This window comes from Ipomoea triloba, chromosome 4 (assembly GCF_003576645.1).
Source record: "Ipomoea triloba cultivar NCNSP0323 chromosome 4, ASM357664v1".
Lineage (NCBI taxonomy): Eukaryota > Viridiplantae > Streptophyta > Magnoliopsida > Solanales > Convolvulaceae > Ipomoea > Ipomoea triloba.
The window spans coordinates 33,141,795-33,158,712 of NC_044919.1; the positions used below are offsets into that span (position 1 = coordinate 33,141,795).

At 32.4% G+C, this 16,918-nt stretch overlaps 2 protein-coding genes across 2 annotated transcripts in view; both read left to right on the top strand.

Annotated features, from left to right (window-relative positions):
* The first annotated feature begins 3,860 nt into the window (after window positions 1-3,860).
* Window positions 3,861-5,291, top strand: LOC116016944 (LOB domain-containing protein 1-like). Its single transcript, XM_031257411.1, has 2 exons — window positions 3,861-4,209; window positions 4,618-5,291. The coding sequence occupies exons 1-2, from the start codon at window positions 3,958-3,960 to the stop codon at window positions 5,005-5,007; spliced, it is 642 nt and encodes a 213-aa protein (XP_031113271.1). The 5' UTR covers window positions 3,861-3,957; the 3' UTR covers window positions 5,008-5,291.
* An 8,232-nt stretch (window positions 5,292-13,523) lies between these two features.
* The window catches only part of LOC116016856 (elongation factor 1-alpha-like), an 8,100-nt gene continuing 4,705 nt past the window's right edge, over window positions 13,524-16,918 (top strand). Inside the window, exons 1-3 of the mRNA XM_031257290.1 lie at window positions 13,524-13,645; window positions 14,415-14,891; window positions 14,992-15,112. Of these exons, the coding sequence (XP_031113150.1) occupies window positions 14,430-14,891; window positions 14,992-15,112 (583 nt within the window). The 5' untranslated portion in view covers window positions 13,524-13,645; window positions 14,415-14,429. The remainder of the gene's footprint in view (window positions 13,646-14,414; window positions 14,892-14,991; window positions 15,113-16,918) is intronic.

A 16,918-nucleotide genomic window follows, 5' to 3' on the forward strand; every position in this document is an offset into this window, starting at 1 on the left:
GCTAGGCCGAGGCAAATGATATACACCCATACACGTGCACTAACTTTTTTAATAGTTAGCCGCCTAGGCGCTACTTTATCACCCAACTAGCACTTAGCGCTTACTGCAACCATGATTATAATTGTACTTTTAAGAAGTAAAATTTATGTTACATCTTCTAATTTATTGAAAAAGGGGGGAAAATAATGTCCTTGGGTTTTGTTATGAATAAATCAGAGTATGTGAAATTAGCAGAGGGTCTAAAATTAGTTAAACCATGAGAATAGATATAATATTAATTTAGAGAGAGAAAAAATAATTAGAAATTAAAAAAGGATATAATTAGAAAAAAAAAATGAACGGCTTGGGAGTTGGGACCAAGCACAGTGCTTCCACTAATACGGTAAAATTTAGAATTTTTTTATTTGACTTGGGGAAAAGTTTGGTACTTAGATGGATGGGAAGTTAGAATAATTTAGAAATTAGGTACGGTATTTTGAATTTGTAATAAAATATATCATATCACATAAATTTTATACACGTGTACAATTCTATATATATTCCACAAATTAATCATGCCATCTAATAAAAGAATTGATTAATATGCTGGCCTTTGGAGCCAATGAACTACTAATTTAGTGCTAGGAGATGTCGTTTCGTGACTAGCTTAGCCTAATCTTATCTCCTAGCTGATTGAATTGGAGGAAAATGATCAATGAGTCCACGCGCAGGTTAGGAAAGAAATAGATGCATTGATCGTCCTTTTTTTTTTTTGTTTTTTGTTTTGAGCATTACTGACTCACACTACTTTCTCAACCTACTCCACTGAGGCTCGAACTTGCCCCTCCAACATGAAGAGCAACCAAATGTCACTACCAGATGTCACTAGACCACAAGGCCATTGATCGTCCTTGATTTTTTAAAAATCTATATTATTTTTTATCCTAAATTTATAGATAACAGTTTATTTTTAATTTTTTTTAATATTATTCTTTGGTTCTAATATTATTGTGATAAGACTATTTTTAGTCATCTATCAACAAAACAGTTTAAATAATGCTGTTAAAATACAATGTTATTTCGGTCATCAATTATGGTTTTTTTTTAAAAACAAAAAACAAAACAAAACATAAAAATATAGCTCGTAAACCCACTTTGTAAACAAAACAAACAAAAAAATCAAAATGTCCTTGTATTTAACGGTTTTTAAACGATTTTGTTGATAAAGGACCAAAAATGGTAATGTCACAATAATACTAAAAACAAAGAATGGTGTTTTGATATATAAAAAACGACTAAGTGGACTTCCACTTATAGATGTAGGATCAAAAATGAAATTGATATTTGTTACTCAAACGTGTACTTTAAGTGAAGCTCATCGATCTTATGACTCTAGCCGACAAATGACTATAAGGAGATAAACCAGTTTAGGTTGAAATAACCAGTTCAAACCAAAACGATCAATAATATATATACAATTCTCAAGTGAATGTATTGTACATAGTACATACAACTCATACGTGTAGTGTGTTGTGTCAGGTACTATTGGCACCAATGCTAGTACGTAATGCCTAATATGACTCGTTACACATGATTTGTATCAAGTATAACACAATACCAATGCCAATCAGTCAATACTTTACAACGTTGCATAAAAATAAATGTAGTGGAAAAACATTCATACATGTTGATTTAATTAAATTAGTTCTTGTTAGATCCATATATGAAAATTAACATCCACCATATTAGTACTCGTTTTGTAACCTATCAACTTGGTCTCTATATATTTGAATCCCTCCCTAGGGATATTATAAGTTTACTAATAAGCTACTAGAAAATGTTGTAGATGTTACTTGACCTAGACTTACATAAGACTCGGAGGGATGTCTCGAGCATTTTCAAACCACAGTGATAAAAAAATTCCAAATAATCGACTAATACAAGTATGCGATTATTGTACCATAGTCTTACGTATTTCACTCGCAAATTAAAACCAATGACTAAGGAATGCAGATTGGAGTAGTATGCAAATTTACGTATTATATGTAGACATGACGAGTCTACCTGACTTTAAAGAGTGACTTTGGTCCAAATACATTTCGGCAATAAAGCACGAGAATGCCAAAATATTTACGAAACATCGCATGTTAGCTTTCTCCTTCCACCTGCCTAAAATCTCTATTTGCTAGATTTATGTTTTTGTTTTTTGTTTTGTAATAATCTTTGTTGAGATTTTGTTTTGCATAATTATGAAGGTCCTCGAACAATTTCCCGGTGGTTAGGAGGCAAAACCATGATTTGCGCATGTTATACACATGTAGGGTAGGCTAATATAGATTTGCGGCAGATATATATTTATCTCTTTATACATCAAATTCTACACATGCATATATAATAATGCCATCTGAATGTTAATTAATTGTTGGTAACAATTTCTTAACTTCAGATTAAGAGTGAAATTTATGTTGTCGTTTAAATCCTATTAAGTATGTTTATATTGCCAGTATGAACATGGCATGTTTAGTATTAAAGCTCAATACATGTATGGGTAATTGGGTATGTTGGTGTTAATTCATCTAGAAAGTTTAACACTATATACTACGTAAAATCGTACATGCACTACCATCTAAACGATTTTATAACATAATTAAATTGAATATAAGTGGTAAAGTTTTAAGTATCTGAAGAGTATATATAGTGGTTGGTAGATTGAGAGCATACGCACATTCAAGTGAATAAGAATATGAAAATCATTTTTTTTAGTGAAATGAGGGGTATTTATACAAGTAAATGACTCCGACTAGCTCAACACAAGCTAGTTACATTCATAGATCGAATTAGAGTTCAAGAGGAGTGATAATTGTCTATTTTTTGTCTACTTGTTGTGACTTCGATTGAGACCGAGTTGGTACTCAATTGGGTGCATTATATTAATTAGTCTGGATTGTTGTGACTTATGTAAGTTATATGTTCTTGGATAACCTTTTCGGTAGTAATAATTCTTTTTTAAAATAAAACGTACCAGCTTATATTAATAAGGAATCGAATGACAAATAGTCGAATACAAGATGGTACAGAAGAAAATCAAATACAAGAATAATCAACTTAAGAATCCATGAGCAAATGACTGAGCTAACATATTCGCTGACTTACACACATAGTGGAAGGACACTGCGTCAAAGTGCGTAAAAAGGGCTTGACAAGAGATGCATCAAGCATATGAGAGTTCAATAGATAATTTATTGATAAGATTACAAACATTGAGGCAGTCCATCTCAATTCTGACATGTCCTCAAATGTATTATATTTTTTTTATAAGTAACAAACATTTTATTCATGATTCAATATTATAATATTTGCTAATATAAATATTATATTTGCATATTGACTCGATCCAATCCGTCTTACACAAGTGTAACCCTTTGATTTAATTGGGATTCAAATATTTCATGGAGAGTAAATTACTCGCCATGAAATATTTGAATCCCAAATCAAAGGGTCACACTTGGTGCTATTCACGCACTCTTTTGTTGAGATATTGTATTTAGCTGGTTATTATATAAATTATAAATGAAAATTATTGAAAAGTGGCACACGGACAGATATTTAATCAGATCTGATTTCCTTTTGGACTATAGAAAGTGCAATTTGAATTCCTCTTTGTCTATGTACAGTACAGCAGGTGAAATTTGATTGGATAATTTCCAATTAAGTCTGATTAATTTCCCGACGACAATTCTAATTTGTCCTTAATCATCCTTAAGTCTTTTGTCGACAAAAGTTATGGAGTTTTCTCACAGCGTTAACGACTAACTGATAACAATACGCCAAAACCAGTGACTTCAATTCTCCCCCTTCACGTCTGTCCCTATATATATATATGCAGCCCCTTAACCATATTTTATATCCATATTTTCTCTTCTAAAACCTCTCTCTCTCTCTCTCTCTGTAATATTTCTCTTCACTTGATAAACGGAAATGGAGTCATCATGTGAGACGACAGCAACCGCCGTTACTCCACCGTCATCTCGCTCCGTTTCGCCGTCATCCTCTTCTTCCCCTCCACCGCCGTCATCTCTGGTGGTGAGCCCTTGCGCCGCGTGTAAGATCCTGCGGCGGAGATGCGCCGAGAAATGTGTCTTGGCGCCCTATTTTCCTCCCACTGATCCAATCAAGTTCACCACCGCTCATCGTGTGTTCGGTGCTAGCAATATTATCAAATTTTTGCAGGTACACTACATTGTTTTAACTTACGAGAATTTGAGAAATTACAATTATTATCTGATCTCACCTTATAATCTGTAAAAGATTATAAAGAAACAGTCCGTTTAAGTTGTTCATAACTGACTGACTCAAATTAAGAATCAGATTATTACTATGAATTTTGAATGATAAAAATATGTAGCAATGAAAGGACATTTCAAGATGTTGATATTAGGATGAATCAAACTGTTTATGCACATGCATGGCTACATTTGTCATTAGCTATAAATTGACTTTCTCTAAACTCGTTAATCAACGTCTTGTCAAACTTAATGCGGTGCGCACCAACTGCTCGACATAATGTCAAGGCCCCCTAGTATGAAAAGTCTAGAAGGCAGTGAGTATTGACCAGTTTCGTGTTTGAATTCTCATCAGGAACTGCCGGAGTCTCAGAGGGCCGACGCCGTGAGCAGCATGGTGTACGAGGCGAACGCGCGGCTGAGGGACCCAGTGTACGGCAGCGCCGGCGCGATCTGCCACCTGCAGAAGCAAGTGAGCGAGCTCCAGGCGCAGCTAGCGCAGACGCAGGCGGAGCTGCTCAACATGCAATGCCAGCTGCAAGCGCAAGCCAACCACCTCATGGCCCGCGTTTGCATGGAAATGCCGCCGCCGTCGCCTCTTCACCAGCAATCCGGTTTATTCGACAGCACGGCGGCGACAGAAACCGCCCAACATCATGGTCTCCTTAGTACCTTAAGCTCCCTCGACGACAACAACAATTTCGGTCATTCCTTCGGCTGGGAGCTGCAGACTATGTGGACATGAGCCGCACATACACGCACCTCTAAAGTTAATCTAACTTCGATCCAGTTAGTTTACACCTTTTCGAATAGTGATTGAGTAGCTGTCAATTTTTCTGGTCACTCAAAAAAATAATTAATAATAATTTTGTAACATATATATTGTACTAGAGGAATATTCATGCATGAATATTGAATACCAAATAGTAAAATGTTAGTTAATAAATTAGGTTGCTTATATCTATCAATTGTTGTATATCATATCTTTCCATTATATAATAAACAAAAACCTACTCTTTTGTTACCTAATGTATGCATGTCTTCTTTAATGACTCGTTTAAGTTCCATGTGGATTCCCTTTCAACCCATGTTCTCTCACCCCCTTAGCTAATTAACTAACCAGCTGCCATCATATCTTTACCACCTTATCATCAATATTATTTTTATATTTCATAATAAATTCATTCTTTTGCCACCAAACTTAACAATTATACGATATTTCGATTAGTTTAATTAAAATTGTCAATTGTAGTTTATTTGGGAAGCATTTTAAGTGTAACATTTACGCGAATATCCTCAGCCGCAGCTTGAAGGTACGTTTTGGATAAAGTTCGCGCGCCTTGTTATCTTAACTAACAATAGATTATAATGAGACGATGAACTAACTTTAGTTATCTATAACTGAAGGCTCAAATTGAAAAGATTAATTAATAAGTCACTTATACGGGAAGTTGAACTTTGAACTTTACTATTACTACAGTTAACCATGATCGTATATTTGTTACTTTATTTAATTTGGAAAACTCTGATCTTTCAATACCTATTGTTGCAGTTTAGCAACTTCATGTGAACTTATTATGGAGTAACATGCAGCTTTGATTTTTAATCACTATTTTTTCATGGCCGACTATCTTCTTTCCCACTTGTTTATATTTGTCACTCATAGTCCACCATGAACCATAACATGCATACACACACATGTTGAATATTATATTGCACTATAAATATTCTACTATCATTTTTATTGGATAAAATATAATTATCTTTACATTGTTAAACTTTCATTTGTATATATTAAATGCTACCATTTCTAAAAATTTTGCTTTAACAATTATTAGTCATAACATAATTATTACACAGATTAACAACTTTACCTTTTAATATAATATAAATACTGCAACTATGAATTTTATGATTTTTTTAAATTATAAAATTGTAATTTATGTCCCTCCATAATATGCCAATTATCAATGTCACCCTTGAATTATCAATTGCCCATCAATTTTGAAAACGATACATATATTGCCCCTCCCGAACGGTACGGGAGGGGTAATATATGCATCGTTTTGAAAATTTAGGAGTAATGTTTACACCACTAATAATTCAGGTGTGACATTGATAATTGACATATTATGGAGGGGCATAAATTACAATTTTTCCTACTATTAATTTTTTAAAGAAATAAAATTTGTAATTTATGTCCCTCACAAATATACCAATTATCAATGTCACCCATGAATATTAGTGGTGTAAATGTTGCCCCTCAATTTTTAAAGTTTGACATATATTGCTTCTCCCCTAAATATATTTTTAGTGGTGTAAATGTGGACATGTGGTTACCCGTTGTTTTCTAGGCGGTTCGAAGACCACATTTGTTTTTTCCTCCATTTTTATTTTTTCGTTTGTTTTCCTTCCATCGACAACAATATTTCTCATTCTTCCTATTACACCACTAATAATTCAGGAGTGATAATTGACATATTTGTGAGGGACATAAATTATAATTTTCCCTTTAAAGAAAAAAGTAAAAACATTTCAATATAACTATGATTTTAACATTGAATACTAATATTTGACATCTATTTTTACACATTATGTATAAAAAAGACTAATATAAAATAATAAATAATGTGTACTTTCACGTCAATTTAAACTTTCAAAATTGCGGTCAAATGGAAACACATCATTCAATTAACATATTACAAAATTTAAAATTTTATGATAGGCATCTCTAAAAATTATTTTATTGAATATCAAGTAAATGTCAACCTGTTTTTGCATTGTCACCTTTCAAAATTGGCAAGCGGTTTGAAATTGTGTACTGAGAATTTCATTTCATTTTGTTTTTCTTTTGACGGCAACCATAAAAGTCAATTTACATAGCTTTCGAGGATAGATGTATGAAAGCATTATTCGAGCAACAAAAAGAACCAAGATCATTGACCCTGTTTAATTATTTATTTTCACGTTCCTTTTTTGCCTTTTTTGTTTAGCTTTAGATGTTTTCCTTATGAGTACTAATCATCATGTCTTATGTCTCCCTTAAACGCGTTTTACTTACCTACACTACTTAACCATTTGTCCCGACACTTCTAACTCTCCCATGGGACCATAAGGGGAACCATTGATTGATGCCAATTTGTTCAACCTTCTTGTGAAAAATATTCGATCAAAGAACATCCCATTTGCTAATAGTCATATCAAATATAATTATGTTTGAATCCAGCGGTTTGTTAGATAGTTTGTAAATAGATTGTTTTAATGTAATGGTAAGGTCAATTTTTATTTTTTTTTGGGTAAAGTTAGTTAAAGTTTGCGGGTTGTGGCTCAATCAGTACCGAATCTATATTAGTTTATAGTGGTGAAGATATCTGATGTCTATCATTGAAAATATACATAAATACATAATAATTCTAAGCAAAAATTTGTGTAAAACCGACTCACCGATTCTTAGCTTGTCCATATGAGACGGATCGGGTCGGGTCAAGATCAGATATACTACTTATACTGGAAACTGTTATAAGTGAAAACGTAATACCTTTGAAGAAAAATGTAACATTTTACATTTTGATCTAAAATAAAAGTATATAAAAGGCAAACTCTTTAAAAAGTTAAAATTGTATTTATACTAGTTCAACCTACATTATTTCTTTATAATGTGGGACAAATGCTACTAAAAAATGTAAGACCTTTCCCAATATGGGCCTTAATAATGTGGTACAAGTGGGCTAGGCCATTAAGCTATAGGTTGGATTGGACATCTAGGTTTAGTCCAATCCACCATATGCCTATATAAGCCTGCATTGATGGGATGCAGGACAGACAATTATATAGACACCTACAGACATGGTACTCACACTGCTCAGGTTCTGAGTCAAGTGTGAGACAAAACAGTTAACACCCTACAGATTTACAAGCAACACAACAAGGCATCAACTATGGCTGGAGATCTACTACGATTTACGCTTCCGCTATTACGAGGTTAGGTTACTTGTAGATTTATTTTGTATATGTTTAGACAGTATTTCTTGATCTTACAAAAAAACCTTCTCAAATTAAATTTAATTTTTCCACTAAATAGATACACTTTGAGAATCGATTCATTTACCTATAAACATATAATATATCAAATTCATCTTCTCAACTAAAAAAAAGTCAAAATCTACTAGATCTCAATCCAAATCAAAATAAACCCACTCAAAATTATACATTAAAATAATCACTTTAAATATGGATTTGTACTAATTTTTCCTATTCTAGGTGCCGCAGCATCTGTCGGCAAGTAATTTTAGATTGAGGTGTCGATTGTTTCGATCTAACCCAAGATCTCTTGTTTGATCATATACATAATGGGACAAGAAAACAAATGAAAAAAGTATGCATTTCATACAACAAAAATTGACAATTCATCTTGTTGTTATATATATACTTACACAATGATCAATGATGGATGTAGATTAATCATGTCCAATTCAAGATTTTTCAATATTATAAACTCGATATTCACTAATTATATTGAAATTAAATTAAAAGATTTTGTTTCAAACACTTATTATTATTTTTGAATAATGAGGGAAAAGTCACAACCATTACTTCAAAGTATGTATTGGGTACACACCACGCTTATGTAATAACTCGCAAAATCCTACTAATGACGATGTGCATTGAGCAAACTTGTAATAGCTCAAAAGACATTATACAACTGATTCAGCCAAAAAAAAAAAAAACTTGTGATCTTCTAGTATGAGATTCATTACTTAACCATATGATCACTCATTTCTGACACTTATTGCTTTATTATGTAATCCGTATAAAGTAAGATAAATTGAAGGGTACGTATATATTGAGCTTTCCATGCATGCATTAGCGCTTTTACACTGCACTTGAGATTTGAAAAAAGCAATACGGGCCATGATATAAAACCGACATGGTCGAAAGATTTTGGTTGACTAGGTAGGGGAAGGATAAGATGTGGTGTCCCTTTGGTGAAACAACTTATAATTATTAATGTAGTTTATAATTCATAATTGTGGTTTATTGGTCATAATTGCTATGTACGTGCAGTGACTAAAGTTGGTAAGAATGAAACATTTTATTTTTACTCACAGTCGTTAGTTGGTAGATGAGAAATGTGTAATTTTATTAGTAATTAACACATCTAGAGCATGGAATCACTGTGCTTAGGAGTAGATAATAATAAACTTTTGGAGTAAAACTTTAATAAATTAATTTGGTTAGTATAAAGCATGATGGACCAAATTGGCTAGCCCAAAAGCCAAGTGGGATAAACTACCATTGCCAATTGGCTAGCCAAGTGTGTACACCACGGTTCAAAACGACGTCGTTTTGATGTTAAAAAAATTTCTTACTTCGTGCGCGTAACAGAATAATGAACACTTCTGGGATAAGATAATGTGTTTTATGAGTTAGAATAATGTATTTTGTGTGTTAGAATAATGTATTTTATGTGTTAAAATAATGTACTTTATGTTTTAAAACAATGTATTTTACGAGTTAGAATAATGTATAATTTATTGTATGTGAAAATAATGAAATTTATGGGGTAAGATAATAATGTACTTTATAAGTTAGAATAATGTACTTTATGTATTAAAATAATGTATTTTATGAGTTAAAATAATATACTTTCTGTATTTTTAGACCACGGTCCAGTTGTCCATACAATAATGATTGTTGCAAGTACACTCTGAGCTTTGGGTCGATCATATCTTTCCGTGGAAATCAAACATTCACCTTACCACTAGAGCAAGATTTATAGGCTGACTCTTAAACCATTAAAATAAAGTCTCGCAAGTTTTTATGTTTTATAGTTGGGGTTTAAAATTAAAGAGTTGTATTGATTAAATGATATCTTAAATTTATATTTATTAATATAAAAATTCAAATTTTTTAAAATTGAAAATATAGAACATTAATTTTAAAATGAAACGTATGAACAAAATCAAAGTGGGCTGCCCCCAGTATCGAATTAGATTTAAAAGTTCTAAGGAACTTTATTACATGGAAATGGCTTGAAACATGTCCAATAAATTTTTGTACATTTTCGATATGAAAACTCTTTCAAAATATCAAAATATAATAAAGACGTTATTACTTTCCAAAATCTTATTACACCATAGGGCATAGGATACAATTTGTTTGGACAGCGTTGTAGTTTGATGGGTTATAAAAACCACGTCCAATATAAACTTTTTGGGCTTCCAAACCCATTATTCAATAACCCTTTTTTCTTGAAAGATTATTCAATAACCCATTTGATGAAATTCTAAACCATGCTTCAAGTCTTCAACAAAACCATTAAAGCTCATCTTGTTACAAGTGCGGAAGCATCAATTGTTTTTTCTAAATTCTACGTAAATAGGAGGTTTGGATGTTTTACCCTTGAAGCGTGACATATGCAAATTCTAAATCGTCCAATTGTATGGCTTCTTATTCATCTACCCTCAAGGCACAAGATAACTCCAAGAAATTTTCACATGAAAAACTTTTTTTTTCCTTATGACAAATCTCTCGCTACTCTTCTCTTTAAGAAAGAGGGTAGTCTTTAAAAAACTCAAAATTACACAATATTGAATTAATTCATTAATCAGCTATGTATTAATCTAATATCAATAACTTCTTATCGATTGCTTTTAAAGTTCTCGGCATTACCACGAACCTTTAAGGTGTGCCTTTTTAGATTCATAGTCAAACTAGTAATGAGTATTATTTAATAACACATTATTTAATAACTTGTAAGTCATGAGTGGAATATGTTATGACTACCTAGTTGACAATGAAATATATTTATATTTCGTTGCAAATATCATGTAACATTTATTTCACACAACACTTATTTCGAATCAGGTAAAGGTCATGATAAAAAATGGTCAAACCCATAAACCTGATCAATATGTCCATTCAATATTCTTAAACTGAATTCCAACTTCATTATACTCTGGCAATGTCTCATTGTAAGATTTTTGAATAGACTAGAACAACCTTGTTACCTCAAGGCGGTGGATCTCTATTGAAAAAATGAGCATGACGGAGGGTTGATTTCAATGTTTATGACCATAGGTGGTTAACCATTATACTCGAGGGATCTTGACTGGTATTAACTCATAATCTATCTACTATACTAATAAGAGCAAAAAGAAAAAAGAGGTTAAGCCTATAATGGGTACAAAAAATGATGGCCAGGCTATTAAATCAAATGGTTGGTTTAGATTGTTTAGATTTAAATTTTTTATTGAAATTTTCTAATTCATCATTAATTATATGATTATCCGTTAAATATTTCGTTAAATATTCTCTTCTCCGTTAATATTCCGTTAACTTTTAACTAACTCATTAAATTTTATAAGAAAAGTCTTAGGTCCGAACCTCATCCCAATTAAAGTTGGCATAATTGTTGAACATATATTATGAATATGTAAGAATATATTATTCAAAAGTAAGTAGTCCACTCTATTACTGTTATTAAATTAAATAAATTAGTAATTATAACAAAAAATAATACATATACATTCCTTGATTAAATAAAATTAATTAATTAATCGTATTCACTATATTGTTCATTGTTTTCTTTTTACAGTATCTTGTAATTAATTATCAAAGTTATACTGCAAAATAATGATATATTTATTTACCAAGTATTATGTTAACAACATGTAATTTTTTTATTTATTTTTTAACCAGTTTGAAGTCAATCATATTAACTACTTATATGGAGGATTTTTGTTAACAAACAAGACATTCAAATAACCCGATAAATTGATTTAAAACTCATTATTATAAATGTCAATATAGGACAATAGAACATTGTGACACATTTGATGCATTGAAAAGATATTGAGACTACAACATTGATGTAATCAATCTTTCAAATTTAGAAAATGAAGAAATTTCAAAATAGCTATCGTTGCAGCATTCATTAATCTTGTATTTAAAATACGTATTGTGCAATCTTTAAATATATTAGAACTAATATAACTTCATTAAAAAAAAAAAGAACTAATATAAATTTACAATTCATTTCATTTTCTACAATGAACCTGCTTGGATTAAAGACAAAATCAACACCAATCTCGACAACAAAAATAATTGGTATATAGGATGTAACCACTATTTAAAAGTGTTTATGCACAAAGTGACAAACTATTTAACTGTTTGCATTATGATGAAAATGAAAGAGTGGTACTCTAAGATTAGTATCAAATCAACACAAAAATTACAAAAATACACACACATGTACACACAAAATCAAGTACTAAACTCATTCAGAAAATATGAATTTCAAAATAAACATGTGCAAAATTGATGTAGAAACTGTTGATGAAACCAAGCATATTGCAAGATCAGTATTCAGACCAGCTGTAAAGTTATTATTGTTACTATCAAGTAAACAAGTTATGAAACTATAACAAAACGTACTACTCATTAACTTTCTACAAATATAATAAATATTACTCCGTAATATTTTGTTCAATACTTTCACATGATAATGCATCTCACAACACATGAAACATGTATGGGAAAAAAACAACCATTGCTAAACATAAATAGGCGCTTGTAAAATCAAGAGTTCATATACAACTAAGATCTTAGTCATATATACAAACACAATGAGACAAATTTACAACTTCATACATCATAATCTCATTGCATGACATTGCCCTTTATACTACAATAATAACTCAATTGCACATGACGCATTACCAAATAGTAATAAATAATTTAAAAAAAGAAAACAAGTACTGCAAATAAAAACAAGTACTGAAAATAAAGACAATGACAATATTACTCGAAAGAGAATAAATTCAAACGAAAAAAGTAATATTTATTTATACTATCATTTTTAGACTAAATATTTATATTAACATTTTGACAAATTTGCAAACATTTATTTTAGTGAAATTATAATAAATTTCTCATATATTATCTTGCATTCATAAAATTTGAATTATCCATTTAAATAAACAAATTCAACATTCAATTATATATGTATAAACAACTCCTATATAATCGTGCATTCATATACTTTAAAATATTTATTTAAAAATAAACATTATGCATTATTTAGTGGGAAGCTAATATTTGTATAAAGAAAGTACAAACGAGTATGAAAAGCAGGATACTGTTCACACAAGGACTTCCAAGTTCCAAACGAAAATTCTTAAGGCTGACCAAAAAGGCACCGCAACTCTGAACCGTCGATCACTAAATCCAACGGTACATGAAAAACCCTAATCTCACGACACTACCTGAACTTGATTTATAAGCTCCTCATCGCCTCTCTTCACTCTCTCGCTCTTATTCCTCTCAGTGTTCTCCAGTCCAGAGTCCTCTCCTTCTCTCTCTTTCCCTGCATCTCGTTATTGGTATGCCTTTCTGTTATTTGGTTTTTTATACTTGTTCATGATGTTTATATGGTCTACTTGCATATCGATATGTTTAAATAACTTGATTTATGCTGAATTAATATCTATTATTCTGCTTTGCTCGCTGTTTACTTGAGATCAAAATCGTAGTGATTAGAATCTGCTTGAGCTGATTTGCATGCTACTTTTGGAACTGATCGATAGATCTGCTTATTTTTTAGATGTAGTTGTATTTATATATCTGTTTGAGGTGTAATCGTATGAGGTTGTATGCAATTATGTTGTAATCTTTTGGGATCTCATCGATTTATTTATATATTTAGCTGTTTTTATTGGATATCAGACTAGCTTTCAATCGTGTTGGTGTCGTGTGATTTGGATAGTGAGCACAGAATCTAATTTTGTCACTAAAATTGAAGCTCATGTTGTTTGACGCCATTAGAGTTTAATATTCCTTAATTTTCCAGTGATGAACTGAATTTGTTAGTTGTCTAGCACTTCTTCATATATGTGCACACCGAAACTGTTTATTTGAGAACTTATTTGAGTTTTAACTAATTTCCTTGATAGATTATTAACTGTTTCTACACATTCTAGGTGGGCTATTGCTAAAAATATTGATTTGATTTTAATCCTTTGACTTTTTTGATAATTCAAGTTATTTAAATGTATTATTTATATTATTTTTTGTCTAGCCTGTAATTTTGTATAATTGTATTTCATGTGCATCAGCCATTAAAATGTTTTTTTTTCTCTTTAACTATGGCAGATTTTACTGAATAGAATGGGTAAGGAGAAGGTTCACATTAACATTGTGGTCATTGGCCACGTCGACTCTGGTAAGTCGACCACTACTGGTCACTTGATCTACAAGCTTGGAGGAATTGACAAGCGTGTTATTGAGAGGTTTGAGAAAGAAGCTGCTGAAATGAACAAGAGGTCATTCAAGTATGCCTGGGTGCTTGACAAGCTCAAAGCTGAGAGGGAGCGTGGTATCACCATTGACATTGCCTTGTGGAAATTTGAGACCACAAAGTACTACTGCACTGTCATTGATGCCCCTGGACATCGTGACTTTATCAAAAACATGATTACTGGTACCTCACAGGCAGACTGTGCTGTCCTCATCATTGACTCCACCACTGGTGGTTTTGAGGCTGGTATTTCCAAGGATGGACAGACCCGTGAGCATGCTTTGCTTGCTTTCACCCTTGGTGTGAGGCAAATGATTTGCTGCTGTAACAAGGTTAGTTCAGTGTAGCTATGAGTTGGTAACATATGAAATGTATTTGCTATCCATTTTATTAAATGATGATATCTAACCTTGTTTACTTTGATTTCTGCAGATGGATGCCACCACCCCCAAATACTCTAAGGCTAGGTATGATGAAATTGTGAAGGAAGTGTCATCCTACATGAAGAAGGTGGGATACAACCCTGAAAAGATTCCATTTGTTCCCATCTCTGGTTTTGAGGGTGACAACATGATTGAGAGGTCAACCAACCTTGACTGGTACAAGGGACCAACTCTTCTTGAGGCTCTTGACATGATCCACGAGCCCAAGAGGCCATCTGACAAGCCCCTCCGACTTCCACTTCAGGATGTGTACAAGATTGGTGGTATTGGTACTGTGCCTGTGGGTCGTGTGGAGACTGGTATCCTGAAGCCGGGTATGGTTGTTACATTCGGACCTTCTGGTCTTACCACTGAAGTTAAGTCAGTTGAAATGCACCACGAAGCCCTTCAGGAGGCACTTCCCGGTGACAATGTTGGGTTCAATGTGAAGAACGTTGCTGTGAAGGATCTTAAGCGTGGTTATGTTGCCTCTAACTCCAAGGATGACCCAGCCAAAGGAGCTGCTAGCTTCACCTCTCAGGTCATCATCATGAACCACCCTGGACAGATCGGTAATGGATATGCTCCGGTGCTGGACTGCCACACCTCCCACATTGCAGTCAAGTTTGCTGAGCTTTTGACCAAGATTGATAGACGTTCTGGTAAGGAGCTGGAGAAGGAGCCCAAGTTCCTGAAGAATGGTGATGCTGGTATGGTGAAGATGATTCCCACCAAGCCCATGGTTGTTGAAACCTTCTCTGAGTACCCACCACTTGGTCGTTTTGCTGTGAGGGACATGCGTCAAACAGTTGCAGTTGGTGTTATCAAGAATGTTGACAAGAAGGACCCAACTGGTGCCAAGGTCACCAAGGCTGCTCAGAAGAAGAAGTGAGCATGTGTTGCTATTGAATATCTCTTCTTTAAAGGACTATCTTTTTTATCTGCTTTTGTTATTTAAATTTTGATAAACTTTTTAAGACTTTCTGATATAGCCCTTTTAAAGACTTTATTATATGGCTCTAGTTACTCATTCCATTGTGCCCTGCCTTGCAACCAATAATTCTTATAGTGGGAGCAATTTTGTGTTTACTTGGTTGCTTAACGGGCAGTGATGGAAGCTTATCTGGATGCCATTTATTTATACTCATTTACTGTTTTAGATATGTGCAGACTTTTGTTGGTAAAAACAGTTTCAATTAAGTGTGCAATTATTCCAACTCTGGTTTTGTACTTTTTATTATGGTTCTCTGGAATTGTTTTTCGAAGTTTGGCTTGGTCTGCTCCTTAAGTTTTGATTATTTTTATTTTCATGATTTCTATATGTTTGTGATTAATTTAGCCAGCTTATATTACTGTCTTATTTCACTATCTGAATCTTAAGGCATATATCTTCTTAAGGAAATACATGTCATCACTATCTGAATCTTAAGGCATATATCTTCTTAAGGAAATACATGTCATCACGATCGTCAGTTCTTAATGAAGATAAAGAGTTCTTTCCAAAAAAAATGAGATAAAAGAGTTCAGTGCTTGAGAATTCATAAGAGGCTATTTGGTATTCCAATCTGTTACCATCAGCCCACGGTTTTTCTTATATATATTGGCGATGCTTTAATTTGTTCACGAGGAATATGGTCCAATTCAAAGTAGGGAAATTAAAGGTGGAACCTAATAAAGAATATAAACCAATTTTCCTGGAATTTATGCAATAGGTTGTCCTGTTGTTTTCAGTGATGTTTACATTACATAACAATATAACATATGAATCATTTTATTCTTATCTAAATTTGGATATTTTGACTAACTTGACCTTGAAATGAGCAGGCAAGCTCTTTAGTCTCTAACCGTCATGTTGGAAGCTTTTTTTTTTTTTTTTTTTTTTTTTTTTTTTTTTTTTTTTTTTTTTTTTTTTTTTTTTTAATTTTTTTTTTTTTTTT